This window comes from Paralichthys olivaceus, chromosome 5, assembly GCF_024713975.1.
Source record: "Paralichthys olivaceus isolate ysfri-2021 chromosome 5, ASM2471397v2, whole genome shotgun sequence".
NCBI lineage: Eukaryota > Metazoa > Chordata > Actinopteri > Pleuronectiformes > Paralichthyidae > Paralichthys > Paralichthys olivaceus.
Genome location: NC_091097.1, coordinates 3,130,377 through 3,151,978, shown reverse-complemented (window position 1 = coordinate 3,151,978; position 21,602 = coordinate 3,130,377). Strand labels below are relative to the sequence as shown.

The 21,602-nt window shown below is 43.7% G+C and overlaps 2 protein-coding genes across 9 annotated transcripts in view; both read left to right on the top strand.

The window, feature by feature from the left end:
- hoxb3a (homeobox B3a) overlaps window positions 1-21,602 on the top strand; it is a 99,548-nt gene that overhangs the window by 40,921 nt on the left and 37,025 nt on the right. For 5 of the 8 annotated variants that reach the window (XM_069525679.1, XM_069525680.1, XM_069525687.1 and 2 more), the window contains 2 exons: window positions 6,539-6,811; window positions 19,122-19,477. The gene's annotated coding sequence lies outside the window, so the exon portion shown is untranslated. Of the gene's footprint in view, window positions 1-326; window positions 2,097-6,538; window positions 6,812-19,121; window positions 19,478-21,602 lie in introns of those variants that run through there. The other 3 variants (XM_069525682.1, XM_069525684.1, XM_069525686.1) reach the window with 3 other exon arrangements.
- Window positions 8,283-16,289, top strand: hoxb4a (homeobox B4a). Its single transcript, XM_020108105.2, has 2 exons — window positions 8,283-13,571; window positions 15,116-16,289. The coding sequence occupies exons 1-2, from the start codon at window positions 13,106-13,108 to the stop codon at window positions 15,421-15,423; spliced, it is 774 nt and encodes a 257-aa protein (XP_019963664.1). The 5' UTR covers window positions 8,283-13,105; the 3' UTR covers window positions 15,424-16,289.

Below are 21,602 nucleotides of genomic sequence, written 5' to 3'. Positions count from 1 at the left end.
AGAACAAATAATATAGATCCTATGCTATATATTTATGTTTATGTTGTTTGTCTTGAAATAGAGTAAAAAATGTGCAAGCCAAACTCTGAATGTCCTATTTTACAATGATTTGTACGAAACTGGTAAATAAGAAAATGCACTATTCTTTGTCTATAAATTTAAATAGTCATACTATATATTTTAATAAAGAGGCATTTTAAATTATAAATGCAACAATAGTTGCATCTTTATAACGAATCAACAAATCTACGTGTTTAATTGATTAATTAATTAATTCATGTCTGTCATTGGATCTATAATCTGTTCAAATTATTTTAATTACAGTCTTTAAATAAACAATAATATATATATACACAATCTGTAACATATTTGAGAAAATACGACATCTAAAAAACGTTTGTTAAATAGTAAAACGCATTTTTAACACTTAAATTCATATTCAGTTGCATGAATAGACGACTAACATAACCTGATAACGATAAGGAACACCCTGACAGATTAATAACCTCACCATTATTTATCTTGTCACAGTCTGTCATTTAATACCCAGGATGCTTCCTGACTGACACGCGCTCTGCTGCTCTCTGTGACATCACACCCATCAAGTGATTTCCGTCACATGACTTCCATGTGACACCTGTAGTAAAAGTCCTGCGGTTTTTACATCAGCGCATAATCACACTGGACCTCATGTGTTTGCAGTGTTTTATCAGCGGGACTTTATTCCTGCTCTGAAGATAAAAGCTGCTGAGATATGATTTGTTTGCCTTGACGCTGAGATATGAGAAGTTGATTACTTTGAACCTATTCAATTCTACTTAGGGGATTCTTTCAGGATATGTAAACACTCTATAGTTAACTTAAAAATCAATGTTGTTTCATTAACATGAATAGATTATAATTTTAATATGCAACTGGTACATAGTTTTGATGCAAATCCAACATGCTTTTTAAAGTGGACAGATAACATACGCTGCTCTTAGACCTCTTAGACTTAGATTAATCTACCACTACCCCAGATAGCATATGGATGTGAGGCACTTCAGGCCATGATGAGGCACTTCGGGCCCTCTTGTGGCCCAGATAAAATGGATGTGAGCCTAAAGTAGCCCACTTGTAAAGTAGCAAATTTGGCCCAAATACCCCAAAACAAATGTGGGCATGATTTTAAAATATGCAGTACTGTTGGCAAGGTGTAATCTGGATGTGAAACTAAAGAGCTCATGTGGTAAATAGTGAATATGTCCCAAATAGCACCAAACTAACTTAAGCCACCGTTGGCACCTTTGGTTGACATGTGGTTTTGCTATGGCTTACTTGTGGCCTGGATCCGGCAAACGGGAGCGGACCGATCTAACGCCACCATTCCACGCAGTATGTGGGCTGGATGACAGTGTTTGGTGTGGGACAAAATTATTTTGCTATGATGGGACTGCTGTACATGTGCATGATGTATTCCATCAGCCATTACACAGCACAATGCCCCAGCACCCACAGTCATACACCAAAATCTATATATGACAAAAGAACTGCTGCACATTGGAGTACAAATGGACAAATTACACAATAAAACAACCTTGAGCCTATCTTTATACTGTATACCTCTGGAGAAAAACCCGCCCTGTATATGAAGTATTATTTTTATCTATCTGTTGTCTATATAGTGTTTCTATTTGTATTCATATTGTTATTCTTATCTTAATTATTACATGATAAGCTGCTTTAATAGTAGGCCTACTGAGGAACTGTTGAAGTGTGATCCGCAGTTAAAGCTTGTCGAGACTTTTCCCTCCCTCAAACAATAACCGGTGACTTTTTAAAGAATGTGCACACGCGCGCGCGCACACACACACACACAGGCTTTGTACTGTATTATTCCCGGAGAATGCTGCAGTTCTCTCACGTCGCCACCAGAGCCCGCTTCAGACCAGGATGACGGAGCGAGGCGACCCAACGTGCCTCTTCTTCCCCTTCTTCCCTGCGCCCCAGTCCCCCGTGTCTCTGCCTCCTGTAACCGACGATAGCCCGGTGCAACCTCCCGTCTCTTCAAATACACAAGTGTCAGAAGTGTCGCCGTCTGGTGCGGCTGAGTGATGGTGAGTGAGAAACACAAATATGTCTGCGCAAAGATAAAAGTGTCGTTTTAATGAGGCGCCGCTGATTAATGCCCGCTCTCTTTACGTTTCTATTTATTTCCTCCTCACGGCTGCAAGCGGGGGAAGTAGTAGCTGTAAGGAGCAGCGTTTATAAAGTGGCCTGTAAGAGAAGCTTTCTGATTCCCCTGTCTGTGGAGGAGGAGCAGGAGGAGTCCCTGGTTGTTATCAGCAGAGCAGCCGGGCTGGACGTCCCGGCCGCGGCAGCCATGCCTGCAGCTCAGGGTTCACCGAGTTGAAGGGTCAAAAGTTCCTCGTCGTGCGTGAGTTCCGCCCTCGCCTCGCCTCTCCTCACTCATTCCAATCTGCGCCAATTGCTGTATGTCAAAGGCAGAAGAAGGGAGAGGAGGAGGAGAGGGGGGGGGGTTGTACAGATGAGAGAAATGATAGTAGGAGGCAAAGGAGAGGTGAAGGCCTGACCTTCCCTTCCTGTCCCCTGGTAACAAAAGCAAAGCTCCTCCTGGCGTTCAGAGGGAGAGAGAGAGGGAGAGATGAAGGGGAAAGAAAGGCAGGAAAAATGGAGGGGGGTTGAAGGTGGTGCTGGTGGTTGGGGGAGAGGAGGTATTCGGTGACATGGAGGTGGGTGTGTGGGTGGGGTGCAGGTGTCTGGCTGCACATTTCCCTCACACCGGCTCACATTTGTTTCGTATAAGGTTACTACTTTTCCTTTTTGATATTTTGGCCTTTGGTCATTACAGAGGTGAAGGAAAAGAGCAGCTAAACAAAGGCCTGAAGAAAAATCATTATTACTATTAAATTAAAGTTATGGCTGCAGAACTATAGACTCTATAAACCACCATAAATAAAATAAGATAAACAGATTGCTCACGGTAACCTCCCTCTATATAATCCAATTCATTTTGGCAGCTCCTGACATAGATATCACAGTAAGCTGCTCTAGTAAATGAGACTTTCCCATGTATAAAATCAAGTATGGTCACTTCCATGTTAAAAATCGACTGGGAGGTCTTGTCAATACATTTTAAATAAAGAAACAAAAACACAGGGTTCTGTGTGAATAACCAAAGGTCAGTACAAATGCTTCCCAAATAATTTCAGCAGAGCAGCGCTCTTCCTCTGCTCAGCCTTATCAGCAAAGGCCTGTCAGTCTCCTCCACCATCCCCAAAAGGATTACTCTGCTTATCTGATTTACACTGTGAGATTAATGTGAGGCCAAGTTTACTCCGCTGAGCCGAGAGGAATGAGCCCAGAAACATTTTCCTCTTCTGTTTCTTTCTCTCTCGTGTTAAAGAGGACACATCTCTGCATATTCACACACAGTTAGACAGACGTGGAAAACAAACAATCAAAGAAATCTGAAGCAATTATTTTATTATGATAGAGAGGAAGTAAAATGTAAGTTAATAAAAGTAAACTTGTGGAATCTGTGGATTGGCCACTTTCACATCAAACACTGTGATAAACTATCCGGAGCTGCAGGAACTGAATTACTACTGGATGATTATCCCAGTAAATGAATAATCTGTTTATTGACGTAAACACACTGGCCTGCAGGCACGGCTCAGCCTGGCCCAGTTTGCCCGCTTCACATCCATGAAGGTAATGAGTGAATAACCAGGTTACAGGTCCCCTCTTTATCCAAGTTCATCCCGAGTTCACCGAGTTAATTCACTTTAGCTCGTAGCATGCTCGCTCCTCTCACAGCAGGCTGTTGGCAATGCATACGTTTAAATAATGATATCCACTTGCACAGCCCTCTTAAAATGTCACATATACTCACAGGTCTATTTTAATATAGAAAAAAATCCTGAATGAGGAAATATTCCAAAAAATTAAATGAAAGTGAACAGAAAACACAATAACTTCTTGAATCAGTTATGTGTAATAGAGACATGTTGATGTAGAGAAGAGAAATAGAAAGTAACAACAGTGACGTTCTCAACAGCTTTGCAAATCCAATAACATGACACTGACCAGCAGTTATAATAGAAATCCAGCTTTACTTTTTATGCACTAGCTATGACTGACTTTGTCAGACACTCCCCCCAGCTCTGATTGGTGGTTTAGAAATGCGATTCTTGCAAATTGCATCATGAGCTGTAGGTGGCGCCAGAGAGACAGATTTTTTCTATTATTCACTGCCTCATATGGTCAGAACATAGTGGCAGCCTAGTTTTAGTAAATATGAGAAAAAGGGTATTTACATAAATGCCCCGCCCCTTTCCCTAATGCTAGTTTGCAAAGCGCAGATATTTACGATATAAATCCGACTCATGGCTCCGTCTGATATCACAGGAAACAAGACTGTTTTTATGAACCCGAGCTCCAACATCACACTTTTTTTTTTCACCCTTGACAAACTGTAGCTGTTTCCAAAAATGACTTACATAGTTCACTGTGTATTGGCTCTGGATGTCTCCATTTTTATACCCCATAGACTTATTGTATTCCACAATGCAGCATTAAAAGTAGTGTACAACTGATTGTCAGTTACAGCGTAATATATATTATCATGCAAACATGTGAGCATCATAGTATTATCTTCATCTTTTCATGTACGATTTGACGACGTCTTGCTCCTCTAACAAAACAGCATGTCAGATGATATTTTAATTATCGTCAGAAAACAAGAAAAAACAAATGATATAGGCTCATGTTGTTCAAGCTAGTGGCGCTAAAATGTGAGCAGAGCAGTGCATCACAAACAGCAGCGAAGAAGTTTATTTGTATATTGCACATTTAAAGGCATTCAAAACAAGAAAAGCACAAAGACAAAGTGTAATAAAAACCTTTGCATCCTGGGTATTCTCCCTGATGACTGATAGAGATTTGAGTTACTTAGTTACTTAAATTCTGATCTTACTAGCAAAGACAAAATATTAGAATCTCCTGGTTACCCCAACATAATGCATTTGAGAGAGGCCTTTATGTTGTAGAAAAGTGAGACTCCAGCTCCCAGCTCCTTTTCTGATTCTTCTCAATCATATTCATACAAGTATTTCTTTCTTTCTGGTACCTGTATAAGAACTTACAGTTCACTGCTCAGAAAGAAAATGTGGCTAAAGTTTAGTTTTATGTTTAATGTGATGGATATCCATTATGACGAATCCTATGTGTGAGTAATGTGTCATGATCAGAGTAGACAGACTATAATATTGAGTTGAGACTACTATGAATTGTCTTATTAAAAAGGACAAAGTGTGAAGGCAACATTATAAACTTCTTTATTATGGTTGAGAGAATGAAGTACAATAAGAATGCGAGAATAAAAGGAGACAGAAATAAATGAATAGCCTCAGATGGGACTTAATAAACAAAAAGACAAAAAGAAAAGTTATACTAATCAGTACAAATGTTCAATTCGTTTATGTGGGAAAATATACTTGTTTTTATTTTTAATATACAGTTATTAGAGGAGTGAACATAATTTCAGACGCTCCCTCTGAGGTGAGTCTGCGCCTGCGCCGTGCACGGCTAGTACGCGCGGCGGTGTCATTTATATTTCGACAAAAGGAAAAGGAGAAATGATCCTGGTAGAGAAGAAGAAGAATCTGGAAGAGAGAGAGAGACCCCCCTCTTTCTCCTCCTCCATATCTGCCGACCATTTTTCTTGAAAGTAATGACTCCAACTCAATTTAGTATGACGGGGAGGGAGAGAGAGGGAGGGGGAGTAAAGAACAAAATGACAGAAAGAGGGAGAGAGAGGGGGAGAGGGGTGGAAATGGTATAAAGAAAGGGTGTGGAAAAGGGAGGGAGGGAGGGAGGGGGTGAGGGAAAGGGCTTGGCTGAGATCGGGGTGAACGGGAGGTCAGCGCGTCGCTCCAATATTTAAATGTGTACCGGGGACGCGGGGTGACACGCCTCGCCCGTTAAACAAAGAGTGTGCCAAACTGGCAGATTAATTTGAAAACTTCAGTCCACACACACACACACACACACACACACACACACACACACACACACACACACACACACACACACTCAACACTTAATGCCTTAAAGAGCCCACAGTCTCCACAGCAGTCCTGCTCGGTCTCCCCTCAGCCCCAAACCGCTCGGTGTAGCCCAATACCGGGATAACACAGGGACCGACCACCGGGGGACCGGGTCTCCACTCTGTCCATTCCCGACGGCTCCGTGGGGTTTTCTCGCGGGGGAGCGGTGACGTGTTTGCCTCCATTTTCTCTGGATTATCGCAGTTAAAGTTGCTTCTACCTCCGCAGCCTCCACCCGTGTCTTTTTTTTTTAACGCGGAGTGTAAGTGACAATGATAGGATGCGGTCGTCCTCACGCCCTTCACCGGAGACCGGAGGGTGCGCGTCAATGCGCGCGTGGCGTGCATATGTGTGTGTTTGAGAGCGAGCGTGAGTGTCCGCGGAAATGACAACGAGCTTTTTTTTTCTTTCTTTCATTCTTTTCTAAGATACCACGACGAATCCTGAAGAGGTCAAAAAAACCTGTGGCGTTGGAGGAAGAGGAAGACGAAGAGGACGCGCGCGCGAGAGAGAGAGAGAGAGGAGGGACTGAGGTGTGAATGCTTCTTTTTATAAAAGAGAGAGAAAAAAATCAACACAACTGCCAATTTCTGGGGACTGAAAGAAGAAGAGCAGAGGAAGAAAAAGTCATAATGACAAGAAGAGAGGGAATAAGAGAGAGGACGATGAAGAGGAGGAGCGGCTCCGCCAGCTACAGAGGAGTGAGTAACTCACACAAAGACATAGAAATCTGCCTGGTAGAAGTAGAAGCTTTCCTCCTTTGCATATCAGTGTGTGTGCGTGTGTGTGTGTGTGTGTGTGCGTGTGTGTGTGTGTGTGCTGTCTAGCTCGTGTGTGGCAGGTGCTTTGGGAGGGAGGGGGGAGACCACGTGTTGCCGGAACTGCCGCAGAATCCCCCCTCTTCCTCCTCTTTCCTTCTCTTCCTCCTCTTCCTCCCCTTTGCAAAACAATTGAGTCTCATCGCTCGATCAGTTCATGTGAGTTTTTAATTGATCATATGGTGCACAGGGTTTTTAAAAGCTCTAGATCCCCTCACTACCTTCATGTGGAGCTGCTTTCAGTAGTGAAGCCATCACATGGGGCCCCTGTGACCTCAGGCTGCCCCACAGACATGTTGGTGATAGTTTAGATTTACCCAAGAAGCCCGTCCACCCCTGCTACTGTCATTATGATGAGCTTTATTTTTTGTCTGTCACACTGTAGATATAGATATATAGATATAGATAGATAGATAGATAGATAGATAGATAGATAGATAGATAGATAGATAGATAGATAGATAGATAGACGGTTAGATAGATATAGAGAGTGTGTGGCTACTGGTGAAGGCCAGGTCATAGCTAGTGGAAGGTTAAAGGTCACTCAGGATGAACTTTCTCTTGCTTTAGTCTTAAATTCAGTTTCATTCCATATTTGTGTCACTATAGCGGTTTTTTTTCCCCTTAGAACCTGTCTGTTGGTTTTATGTGTCGTTTTTAAGAAATTAGGACAAAACTAATACAGACAAATGAAGTGAAACCCTGGGTAATGCTCCAGTGGACTGGATTAATTGTTGGCTTCTTGGAGTAAAACTGTTAGAGATGGTTCTGACTCAGCAGCGTTGTTTGCACGTGTGGTTTTCTGCTGTTGGTGGAGCCTCTACACCAACACATGGTGCACCATGCTGCCTGTTTACAGTATATGAGCGTGTTGTTAATTTCCCTCTGCTGATTTCTAATGTGCTGCTTGTTTGATAATAAACCTGCTGTGGAATCAAATGTTCCTGTTCTGCAGGGAACGTTTGCTTCCTCTTATCGTCACTGCTCCTCGTCGTATCATATTCAGATACATACCATGTTTTTTTATTTTCTACACGTTCATGATTACATTGATATTTTATCACACACACACACACACGGTTACACACACAGGCCATCGAATTCACAATATTCAATGCGTTTAAATGCCCTCAATAAAGTAAATATGATATATAGATATAGATACATCTCTCTCTCTCTCTCTCTCTCTCTATATATATATATATATATATATAGATATATATATAGATATAGATATAGATATAGATTTATATATATATATTTATATCAATATATATATATATATATATATACTTGTTCAGGTTGCAGCGACGTTTTAATTCATTCATTTTAATAGATAATATATATGTTTAGTTTATTTTACAGTTTCGATATGAACGGTATAGTGTTTAATTTCGCAGCTGCATATTATATTATATATTATCTGAGCCCCTCTTGCATTAGTCTTTTTTATTTGCTGTTTCCATTCGGCAGTAGAAGCTGACACGCTGCCTGTCCGTCTGCTGCTCCGTTAAATTCATTTGGTTTTCTTCGCACAAAGACTCCCAGAAAAGAAGCAGCACCTTCAGATTAATAGTCACCACACGGAGGAACAGGCCTCCGCACCACTTCGTTTTTTATCTCTGTCCGTTACTTTGCATGACAATAACCAGGGGACCGGACCTCGATTTATTTTTCAAACTGCACAAAGGAGCTAAACTGCATTTCTCTTCTCCGTCGTTGTCCCTGCAGCCTTTTCACTTCGGTAATATTTCATAGCATTGACAAGTCCGGTCGCTGCAAATAATGAGGCCGTTTAACCCTTCAATATGTTCATTTTCATTTTCTGACTGTGCCTTTATATCAGATAAGGCCTGCTGTTTGGAAAATAAAAAACTCTGGCTTTTTACTGGAATGTTTCAGATAGCCATTTCGAAAAAGAATAGATATTGAATCTAAATTTATGCTGAGATTTTATTAGAATAATATTTTAAACAGAGCAGTAGAGCAGTTTTTTTTTTTACCATGAACTATTTTCAACTTCTTATATATTTAACCCGTCACAGTGGAAGAACGCCAGGCTGTAGAAACGTGAGCTCTTACCTTGACACTCAGTAAAACGAGTCCTCTTCAGCACAGTTTAATCCCAGTGTGTGGTGAAAACACAACCAGAGAGCTCAGGTTGTTTTTTTTCTCTGTGCCAACAACAAATGAGTCTGTGCGAGGATGCAACAACACGGTTAGAGGGAAAATAACTTATTCACATTCCTGCTTCTCTTCCGCTGCGCTTTTTTTTATTGCGTTTGATTTGACACCCTCCTCCCTAAACAAACTGACAAACAAACAAGACAACATTTCCATCTGTGTTTGACGGAAGTGACCGGCAGTAAAAGTCACATGTGTAAATCCAGAGGCGCTGACCTTTTCCTCTCACTGTATCCGGATGTTATGTCATCGCTCTTTAGCAGTCTTCAGATGGTGTTACATGTAAATGTTGCAGCACATTAGTTATACCAGTGGAGCTGCTGTGTCTGTGTGGCTTCACACCATGAACCCGGGTTCAGGTTCATGATATTTAAGACGCCACAATACAGAATTACTTTTTTTTCATCCACACATTGTTAAATGCACATTTAATGCACATTGCAAGAAAGAGCGTCAGTGTATTTAACAGAATGGATGTTCTTCTTTTTTTTTCTTTTTTAAGAAGACTGTCTCTTATCGTCTACATCTTTCGTTAGCACTATACCTGCAGCCGGAAACTCTGGGCTCTCGTTCAAATGAATGGCTGCTACTGACAAACTTGACAGAGAGAAGGGAAGTGGCGCAGTCAGACTGCACACACCTTGATGGATACCTGAGATACCTGACCCGAGGCAGAGCGGGGGGTCAAGGTGACACAGGTAGACCCCCACCTGCACAACAGAGCAGAATAAAGACTGTGCTGGATTGGATTCGAACAAAACTCCAGAAAAAATCAAATAAAAACGATGCTGCATGTAATCCGTGGATTAAAGCCGGATTATTCTCACGGTGACAGGGACTCCCCCTCTCTCTTGTGGTCCCTCGTGGTGATGTATGGGCAACTTTTGTAGGAAACGGAGAACAGCAATGTCGCCTGCAGCAGCGAGGGAGTGTCAGTGTCACAAAATCAATATGGGAGCGGCACAGGAGCAGAGAGAAGTGACACTGAAAATATAAAAAACATTCTTTTGTGGATTAAGCTTCAGAATCCACCACTCTCAGACGTTATATATTAATCACACGAACCAGTTCAAGGCTAAATACACGAAATCTGCTGGTTTTAACTGGACAGCATGCGTGTGTTGGTGTTCATGATTTATTTATTGAAAAAGAAAGAAAGAAAAGGAGAAAGAAGGACTCTCGGGTGTTTTAATGGAGTTAAAAAGCTGCAGTGCATTTACCAAAGTGAAGGGACGTGGATTCATTTCGTTATTGCTCCATTCTTCAGTGCCATCAGTCAGAAGTGTTTGCGATGGGACAGTGTGTGTGTCCGTGCCAAGTCATCTGTCTTTTCTTTCATGCCCACCCTGCAAGAACAGCCAGAGACTGGGGCTTTTTTTTTTTTTTAAAGAATTCATTTTGAAATAATTACATGTTGCTTTAATCAAACCGTGGATGGGGAAATGTACGAATGTTTTGAATAAAAAAAAAAGGCCTGAAGTTTAAAACAATCCCAGGCGAAAACACTTTACACAATGAAAAAATGACACTGTTTGATACCATATATATCTGTCTTTTTATTCCCATTGTCCCAAATTATTTCTCTGTATTTAATCCAGGATACGAAAAATAATTGAAAGGGCCTGCAGTGCAGCTTGGGGCCCATTTGCACCTGGCTATCTTTATTGAATTTTATTTTCAATTTCTAAGCTTTTGAATAATTTTTCTCCGACTCACACGGGGATTGACCTGTAAATTCATTTCTCAGTTTGCCTTCAACGTTGAGCAGACACTAAAAACGGATACAAATATTCCGCTGTGGCCACGACAGGGACTTTATGAAATCAATTCAGGTACATATGGACGCGCTCAGCTTGTGCCTCCAGAGAGCCTCTGTCTTCTATATCTACCCTGTAGATCCGGATTTGTGTACAAATCATTAAAACAATCACAAATTCGCTTCTAGGGGAGTATATAGTGGATTTATACCCGGCGGCGGCGATGGATCAGGACGCAAGGAGCGGAGGGAGCCGAGGGAGGCCTGCAGCTCTTGTTACTGCGCTGTGATGTATTTAAAACCTGCGCCATTTGGATTCGTTAGTAGAGCAGTAAAAGCGCAAAATAAGAATGAAGAAAACGTGTCTCATCGTCTGATGTGTATTTATTTTTCCGAACACAGCAAACACAGAAAACACAGACTTATTCCACTGGATTTATTTCAGGAATGCATTATATATAGTTTCGATTTTTAATGTCGGCTCTTGTCCTGAGTGCCTTCGTTTAACCTCATACTTTTAAAAGCCAACTCCAGGTTGAACTGGATGGAGGTTTTTTTTCTTTTAATTTAATTGTATTTTTTTTTTATTGGGAGTCCTGTTGAAAAATGATGCGGTCGGCCTGCTGAAAACGACGAGGGGGTGGTGGTTTTGGGGGGAGGAGGTGGGGTCGATTTAGAGACGGTCAATTTTCTCGAAACAAAGGACTTGGATATCTCTATCATCTTGCCTGTGCGCCCTATGGTCCTACAATGATAAGACTGCAGAACGCGCACAGAAGCCACCTTCTGATTGGGAAAACATTCCTTCTGTTCCATTCACCGCAGTGTTGCGTGTGTTTACAGTGATATACACACACGTTTTTGTCCTTGAGTTTTCTCTCGGTGCCGTTGGAAGCAGATTTATTGGTATAAAATAAAATTTTATCATAAAACTCGTTGGCTGGGAATTAATATTATGATGTGCGCTGCGTCTTTACGCCCCTGGTGCTTCTTGTGTCTTTCACAACAATAGGAAAGTGACGAGCAGACAGGGAGAGTGTGTCAGGTGTGTTAGGACTTGAAATGTGGAGGTGTTGGGGACATGATTTTCCTCTAGGAGGGAAAAAAAACAAAGAGTGGTGTATGTGTTCAGTAATGCACAGCTCAAGGGCAAAATGCGCACAGAGACGGCGCACAGGGACTTGCATGCTGGTGTTGTTAATATCGAAATCTGGAGGTGGAGGGGGGTTATAACTGTATTCATGCAAGGCTAAAGGGCTGAGGCTGGATTACTATGCACGAGGAGTTAAATGCAGATTTGGCGCCTGTTGGAGCGACGCGGGTTTAAAACAAAAGTGGGAAAACGGTCCTGGACTCTCATTCTTAATGCAAAGGTCTGCTCGTGATTTAGGAGGCCGTGTAACCTGAATTAGTTGATGAATTTTCTATCGATCCTAAACAAGCCAGATTTATCTCTGACACGGTGCTGCTGCTGCTGGGTGGCGCCCGAGCCAGGCCACTCTCCCACTCCTCGTTATTAGCGATTTAAAAAAGGAGCAGGAGAAAAGCGAGAGAAGGAGAGAAAAAAAAAAACAATTTGGCAATCACGTCCCGACACACACCCAATATATACAGAGGAGGTTGTGCAGGCGCCGCTGCCCCCCCTCCGGCGCGTTCTCTCTGCTGTTTCGTTTCTATTTTTTTTTATGTGTTGTATTTGAAGTTGCAGCCAGGAGCCTGGTAGGAGGGAGAGGGAGGACTCTGCTCTGCAGCCGACTCTGTTGCTCCTGCAGCCTGCATGCGTCCGTGCGTGGCCTCGACCGGAGAAGCTTTTTTTTTTTCTCTCCTCTCCAGTCATTTGTTATTGTTGTGATTCTCTGGCTGCTCTGGACGGCATGCGTGTCCGACATGTGGCGCAGAAATAGGCTGTAAATGGAGAACGGTGAATATAGAGAGAGACGTAGGGAAAGGAGGAGGGGTGGGGGGTTATTGTAAGACTGAATACCAACAAACTGAGGCCATATGATAATGCGCGTGCGGGGGCTCTGTGTATGCTTAATCCCATTTCCTTATCCGGGGTTTGTCCTGGGGGCTCGCCATTGGCCGGCCGCCGTCACGTGGCTTCTTAACTTTGTTCACTTGACAGAAAAGTAGGAGGGTTCAACGGAACAGGAATAACCGAAGAGTAAAGGGATGAGATATAAATTTTAGTTATATATTTTCCGAGTAGGTGCAATTCCACAAAAAGACTGAAATTAATGGCCATGAGCTCCTATTTGATCAACTCCAACTATGTGGACCCGAAGTTCCCACCGTGCGAGGAATACTCACAGAGCGACTATCTGCCCAGCCACTCTCCGGACTATTACAGCTCTCAGAGGCAGGAGCCTGCCGCTTTCCAGCCGGACTCCCTCTACCACCACCATCAGCACCCCGCACACCCCCCGAATCACAACCCGCACCGAGGCGAGCCGCCCTACACGCCGTGCCAGCGCGCGGGGCAGCCCGCCTCGGTGGTGATGTCCCCCCGGGGTCACGTCGTCCCCCCGGCCGGGCTGCAGACCACCCCCGTCCCGGAGCAGAGTCACCGCTGCGATTCGGTGACACCCAGCCCGCCTCCGTCTTGCGGTCAAACTCCCCACAGCCAAAGCGCTTCTTCCCCCGCGAGCAATCGCAAGGACCCCGTCGTCTACCCATGGATGAAGAAAGTCCACGTAAACATCGGTAAGTGCTGCATGCAAACTTCTTCCTCTCTCTCCCCTCTCTCTCTCTCTCTCTCCCTCGTTGCGCCTTTGTGCCTGCGGTTGAAACCCATGCAGTCAGCTAGGTGTCCACCGTCAAAATCTATGGCTTCCCCTCCCTGTTTTCTGTTAGAAGTAGAAGAGTAGCCCTTGGGTCAAGATTTACGATCGTCTGTTTGCAGGGCCAATATAATTACACCCTCCATAAATTTTTATTACACCTCTGCGCTGAGGTGCCTTTTGAAGTCCGATCTCAGGCTCGTCTGCTCTAATACCTCGCCTTATGACAACTCAGAGCGAGCCCATAAGTTAGATTTTATGCTTTGGTAATTTGATTTTAAGTGGTCGGGTTGTATAAACGGTGTACTTTACTCTGTCGAGCCTTCCTTCCCCACTCGTTGTTCCAGGGGAGGGAAAGTTTTATGGCAGCTGAAATATTCATGTTTATGGAGCCGGCCGTAAAACACCGATGTAACACCGAATAGCTCCAGTCTCTTATGGCTTCTCTGTAATGTTCCAATAGACTCGCTGGCTTTTGTGCACTGGGATAATCGCAGCTCTGTTTCGCGCGACGACAAAATGCCTCTTTTGCAAAGTCACCGTAATGCGTTCACTCCACCTGTTTACTCGGTAAGAAAACTATTTTATGCATTATGTGTTTTTCTCTTTATATACTCTATAGCTGCCATTTTTGACACACTGCTGCAGCATGTCGGGTTAGAACTGCCCTGTTGTAGTTTCGGGATATGTGTTGAATCATCAACGCCGAATGCCCCTGTGTGTATATGCTGCTGCACCCCCTCCACACCCCCACCATCTTGATTCTCAAGCAGTTTACGCAAGACAGACAATGCTACCATCACTGTCCGTGGCATCCGTGCGTAAAACTGAAAATAAAAAAAAGGAAACGCGCTCGACTCGTCGCTTCTGCTGCTTGCTGTCATGCGTTTCAATTATCCTTTGTAGTGCGTGCGCAGACGTGTCGGAACACGTTTTATTTTGTTGTTTCGTGGGGTTTTTTGCACGCAGCCGTGGCCTCGATTGGCTCTTAAATCACATTTGTAGCCCGGGGTCAGGCTGGCTGTGCTCGGAGGATTCTCACCATCTGACAATGAAAATAGCATGGCTTCGACAGCAGACCGTGGTGTTCAGCTGTAACAGATGCAGCTAAAAGCAAATGAACAATAAAGGCTCCGTGGAGAAAACAATCACTGCAGGGTCCTGCAAAGGTTACACTCAGCAGAGGTCCAGTCACGCCGGCCATGCCTTTATTTCTCGTCGTTGCATGTTCATACTGCAAAAATATTTTCTCTGCCTTTGTTTTCATGTGCTGTTTTCAGTATGTTCATGTTCACATACGTCTGACTAGTGAGCGCAGCCTTCATATGCAGCCATTCTAATTAAAATATAACAATATGATATGGACCTGTAATGTATTTACAGCATATTGTTATTTTTGAGATGGTCGTGTATTTCTTTTTAAGTCGTTGATGAAGTGATGACCATTTCCCTTATTTATTCCCACAGTGAATCCAAACTACACAGGGGGGGAGCCGAAGCGGTCTCGGACGGCCTACACCCGCCAGCAGGTCCTGGAGCTCGAGAAGGAGTTTCACTATAACCGGTACCTGACGCGCAGGCGCAGGGTGGAGATCGCGCACACGCTATGCCTGTCAGAGCGGCAGATCAAGATCTGGTTCCAGAACCGGAGGATGAAGTGGAAGAAGGACCACAAGCTGCCCAACACTAAGGTCCGCTCCGGGACAAACAGCGGCAGCAACACAAACTCCCAGGCCCTAACCGGTTCCCAGAACCGCTCCGCCGGACCTCTATAGCCCGGCACTTTTGCTCTTTGTCTCACGTGTGTCGTCCGTTTTCCTATACCCGATTCCCAAACTGAACGTCAAACCGGCAGCCACGCTTGTAACCTCCGGAACCTGCACTTTGGACCGGATTAACGCTTTTACTCTGGGAGGGAAGGATGGATGTCGCTGCCGCATGTATGGCCCTGTGCTGATGTTACACACTGTTATGACTTGGGAGGATGGAGAGGGAGATTTCCCACTCATGAAAAAAAGATATGAACAAAATGAACGAGGTGTCGAGGAAGGAGAGTGACAGAAATGAAAAAAAGATGCGATCGCTTCTTTGCTTTCATCCCCGCCATTCTTCCCTCTCTGCGTCTCTTTCTCTGCTTTTTATATCTCTGTCTTTTTCTACCCCCCCCTCTCTCCTGTCTGTGAGAGAGCATAAGACAGTAGGCTGACTATAACGTGCTCCAGTGTGTGTGCGTGCGTGTGTGCGTGTGGTTCCTGTCCTTTTTTTTCTATCCGAGACATTTTTTTTGGTGAAGATGGATCCTCGTTTTCATCTTTAATCATGCCAAACTCGGGCCCCATTTGTCATGTTTACTCTGCGGGTACAAAGCAAAGGGGTGAACCGCGGCTCTGCCCATTACCCCTCGCGCCTACACCCCCCACCCTCATCCCACCCCTATACGTACCCCACCTCCATCACACACACACGCACACACACACAAACACACACGCACACACACACCCTCCCACCCCACTCAAGCACTCAAACACGCACGTGTAATAAATTGAACTCTCGTTTCGTATTAAGTATTCTTACACACACACACACACACACACACACACACACACACACACACACACACACACACACACACACACACACACACACACACACACACACACACAAATAATAATAATAATAATTGTTTTGCTTCTGTTTCTGCTTTTGTGTTTGCGGTTCATGACAAACTAGCCTTAGAGCTTTTACAAATTGGACTGATAGTCTTTTTGAATTGAGTGTTGGTTGTTAAATGTTGCACGCGGTCGTCGCTCAGGATGACGTGCGTGTAGTTGTGTGGTCCGTTGATTGTTCACGTTGTGTTCATGTTGTGTACAGGGAAACAGACTGACAGGGTGAGTCCATGAAGCCTAAACAAAGGACACTGACGTTGAAACCAAATTCCTGGTACAAATAGCCCAAGATCACACTATAAACGCAGCACTATACAATGTACTACCTATTACCTCAGCTGTACTTATATATATATATATATTATTATTATTATTTTGTATTCTTATTTTCTCTTACTCGTTGAATGAAGTGACCGCTTTTCGAGCTTTTATATTTTTTAAATTGTGTGACGAGTTATTATAATAATTATTATCACTACCTGCAATACAGAAAAGGCGCTATTCATTTCTTCTATGTGAAAAGTTATTTAATTCTAAGTGAAACGGTTCAAGCCAGAGACATTCAGAAAAGCGAGGAGCTTTTTATTGCATGTCCGAATGATGTTGATTCTTTTTCTCGTTGTCTCATCTTTATTGTGTCCGCACATGAAATGCGCGCACACCTCTCCTCTTCCTCCTCTCCGCTCCTTCCTCCTTGTACCACTTTTTTTCTGTAATTGTATTTTTCAGTTGATGTTATTTTTTTACATTCCAAAGATCAGCTTCTTCCTCATTGATGATGATGATGATATGTATGATACCGGTAACTCATAATGAATGTGTTACTTTCTCAGAAATGTAAGTTGCTCCTTCCTCTGCTTAAGCCCACTCAGTGTCTACCTTCTTATTTGTAAATAGTCCATTGAAATTTAAATAAATGGCTGAAAAGTGTTATTTTCTGTCCTGTTTTATCACCTATTCTCTCAATAGTATGATTCTTTCACTTAAACGTCTTCAACTGTTTGTTGTTTCTAAAATGTTGTAATAGATTAACATCCAATTTGCTTTATAGCTACAGCATCTTCCTCCTCTCGTGCAGATTTAACAGTGTGTGTGTTTGTGTATGTGTATGTGCGTGCGTGCGCGCGCGTGAAATATCCACACACACACTCCTCCACCTGCTCACACACATTAAATAATTCCATTTAATTTCAGTGTTGGTTTAAGCCAACAAACGCACAGAGACCTGACGTGAAAAAAATTTAGGAGCCAGCGATGATTAATCAGTCCCGGCCCTGACTGATCCTGGTACATTACGTCCTGTAATCTCGTTTTAAATCACAGAGCCGTCTCTCCGTTTCACTCCCGTTCTCCCGTTAATTTAACGGCTGCTCGGGCTGGCGTGCACCGGCCCGACAAAGAGTGTAGGACCCCCACCCCCCTCCTCCTCCTTTCCTCTTCTGGTTCTGGAAAAAAAAACAATTAAATAGCATCTCGGTTCGTGGTCTTTTAACGCTTTAATGAGTGTGATTTTTGCCCACGTTTTTTTTCTTATCGTTGTTTTGTGGAACGCTGCCGTGCGCGCATGTGTGTTTTATTTTTTTTATATATTACAAAAAGGGAGCAGGCCGGCGCCATAGCTCAAACCCTGACAACCAAATAGATAATCAACAAGACGAATGGCTTCTTTTGTAAGGCGCGGCTCCCGTATTAATTTTCATTTTCTTTTCTTAGAGCAGGTATCGAAAAAATATAGAGCAAGAGGTGGGGGGGAGCGAGAAAATAGCATTCCTCTCGATGAACTTTAAACAAAAAAAAACGTGCCCCCCAAATTGGTCCGTTCGTATTTCTCGGCCCAGAGAAGATTCCCTATTACTTGTTGGTTGATTTCTCCCTGGGCTTCTTGCCACAGAGACTCCCCCTGCCCATTTATCTGTTTTCTTCCTATTTATGAAAGAAGGCTCCTGCAGCAGAAAACCGCCCTCACATCAAACTGTATGTGCGCGCGCGCACTCACACACACACACACACACACACACACACACACACACACACACACACACACGCACATATATACACTGCACCAAAATGCGTAAACCTTTAGGCTACCTATGATGACAAGGGTCGTAAACCAGCATTTTCACTAAAAAATAATAATAGTAATTGTTGATATTATTATTCCAATTTGAAGTATTTCCAGTGGCTGTAAAGTAGCCACACATATCTTCCTTACAGTGAACACAATAAGATCAAATAGGAGCTTGCACACACCCTCATATACACATACAACCCGCGGGCAGTGCATCTCTCCTCACACAATATTTGGGTCTGATTTCTGTAATTTCCCCTACACAACAAATGTCCTTTATATTGGTGCTTTAAAACAAAAGCCCCCCTCCTCAAATATCCACACATGCACACTCGCAAATGTGCCTCCACAATAATCATCTAAACCCCTGAGCCGTTTGCAGTCCCAGTTAAAAAAAATAAATGGATTTTTTGTGCGGGGTGACATGGTCGTACAATGAAATCGAACCCAAAGAATTCTAATTCTTTTTTTTTTCCAGCCACCTTTATCAGTCAGGGCCTTCTGCTGCATTTGTGAATGGGAGCAGGCTGTTTTGTAAGAATCCCCCCCCCCACACACACACACACACACGCACGCACTCCTTAAAAAGTTCACAGCCATTATTTTGTGGACAGGGCAGAGGGGACGGCACCTCAAGAAAAATGCGAGAATTATACGAGAAGAAATCATTAATCACTTGTTCTTCTTTTAACACTTCTTCTCCGTCTTCTTCTCCTTCTCCATTGTCACCCGACAGCCACACAGAAGAGCCCTTCTGCCAGGAGACGCAGAGGGCAGCGAACAGAAGGACGCACATGGAGGAGAAGAAAAAAATAAGACGTCTTGGAAGACACTCTGGAAGATCCCCCCCCCCCTTCCTCCCCCTTCCTTATACACATAAACACTCATACACACCTCCCCTTCCCACGCACCAGCAAGCTATTTTTTTACACCCCATAAGTATCCAACCATAAGAAAAGAAAAACTTTTCCCAGCCCTCTTTCATTGGAAAGAAGAAAATCCCTCCAAAGAAACTCCAAGAAATCAGTCGGAGAGCCCACCCGGCGCAAAAGGAAGATGGCCCAGAGGTCGCTCCAAGTGGTGACGTCCAAGGTAAGAGGCCTGGGAATTTCATTTTGCCTTCACTGTTCTGCCTCTGGCGGTTTGGCTCTGCTGCACAGAGGAGCAGCGGAGGCAAACGGCACCGAGCCAGTTTTTATGGTTTTATTGCCCCCTGTGCGCATTTGGCGAGGTCAGGCGAAGGGGGCATTTATGGCCGCGGGGGCTTTCATTCTGGAGCTGCGTGTTTGTGTTGTAAGGTGTGTGAGAGTGGAGTGTATATACAACTACAGATGACTGGCTTTTGTTGGGCTGTTTTCTGTTTTCTCCCAAGTTTGTGCAACTGTTTTTCCGCCACCCTTTGCCGCGGTGGTGTCACCTCTGTGTCTGTCACTCATGAGGCCTGTCACTTCTCGAGCATCTGCTTTTGTGCGTAAAATGTGCCCATGTGCATCTTTTACGCGCAGGTTTTATAAATTCAGCTTGAATGAATATTTTTTGTGATTTTTTTTCATATTCAGTTGAAGGTGTATTTTTATTTATATTGCGCATATGAGAGAGTTGGACTACCAAGCTAATACAGTCGCATAAACAGGCTTCAGGAAAATTCATAAATGCTCCAGCTAATATATGGCAGAGTGGCCCACGTGAATAATTCCTTGTTCACCCAGAGCTTATTATGCATTTTGTCTTGGCTGTGTTTCTGTGGTCATAAAGTGTTGCTGTGGTTTAGGCCTATAGCTTTTAATGAGCTACTGCTCCATATATGTGTGTGTATGTGGGTGCGTTTTGTTGGCCAGGTGCAAATAAGCCACAGACACCGAGGTGGGGATATGAATAATATGGCGCTCAATGGAAAGGGGGGTTGAAAAAGAAAAATTAAAAGAACTGGGGGAGCTCTGGTTAATGGATACTCTCCCGGTTGTGCTCCAAAACAATTTACCATGTGAACAAACGATCTGCAAGGCGTTTCCAAATGAACTGCGAACGATCGCAGGTCGCCATGTGCGCTCAGGCCTCCTGTATCTGCTGAGCCGAGCAGCAGCGGCCTCAGGAAGCGCACTCACTCCTGCTTGACCTCTTCAGAAATCAATTTGCCCTGAATTAAAAAACAGAAAGGTGGAGGGGCTCCGGCCACTCGTGAGGATGAGGCAGGTCAGGGCGTGATGCGATGCGTGGAGAAGGAAGAGAAACAAATGGCCGGAATATAAGCGGCACGTATCCAAGGGAAGGAGGAGAGGGAAGAGGTGGAGGAGGAGAGGGGGGTAGAAATCGATGGTCATGCAGGATCAGCGGAATGGCCAAGCTGCGGCCGCGGAGGGTTCAAACAGGGGACAGGTTTTTCTGACCGATGAGGTCCACTGGCTCTGAAGCCAGAGGCTGACCTCCACGCCACACCAGTCCTACCCCCACTCCTGGTTGAGACAAATGACCTATGTGGTCGTTCAAGTTGGAGGACTTGTTGGAGAAACTGCAAGTTTGGTTAGCCAGCACCCCCCTGCAGAATGAGGAACTGTGTATTTTTGAATAGTTAACGATGGAACCCAAACAACTGTGAGACCACTTTTGGATCTACTCTTTCCATTAGTTAAGCAGTTTCATGTCGTTATGGAGGTCTAGTTTATTTAATCTTTATCTATTGTATAATTTGTGTTGGACACATTCTCAGACAGATATGTGGTTAAAGCGGTTTTGTGGTGTTTTGAAGAGTATAGTGGTAAATGTTTTCACTTCCTCCTGTTGTTTCTATCTTGTATTCAACTGAGGACCAACATGAGCTTATACACACAAGCCACTGGCTTGTTCTTCAGACAGCTTTGCATAAACATGTCTTCTCTTTGCTGTAAAATCTTGTGCATAATCTTGTGCCACAGGATGCAACGCAGCAGTAATAAAGGAGGGGTAAACCAATGCTCTAGCTTTAGTCCTATAACTAATTTATACACAAATCCAATGCAGTGGTTTGTAAAGTTTCTCCGCCTGAAACCTTGAATGGGGTAAACCTAATTTCTGCCTTCATGCAGGTTCATTAAAAACATGCTTGTTAAATTAAAACCCCTGCTGCTCTGCTGCTGCATAACAGCCCACTGAGCTGTTAGTTAGTGAAAGCACACAGTGATCTCCAGTCTGCCTCTGCCCCTGTATGTCCTTACGAGCTGTAATTTTTTTTTATTTTCTG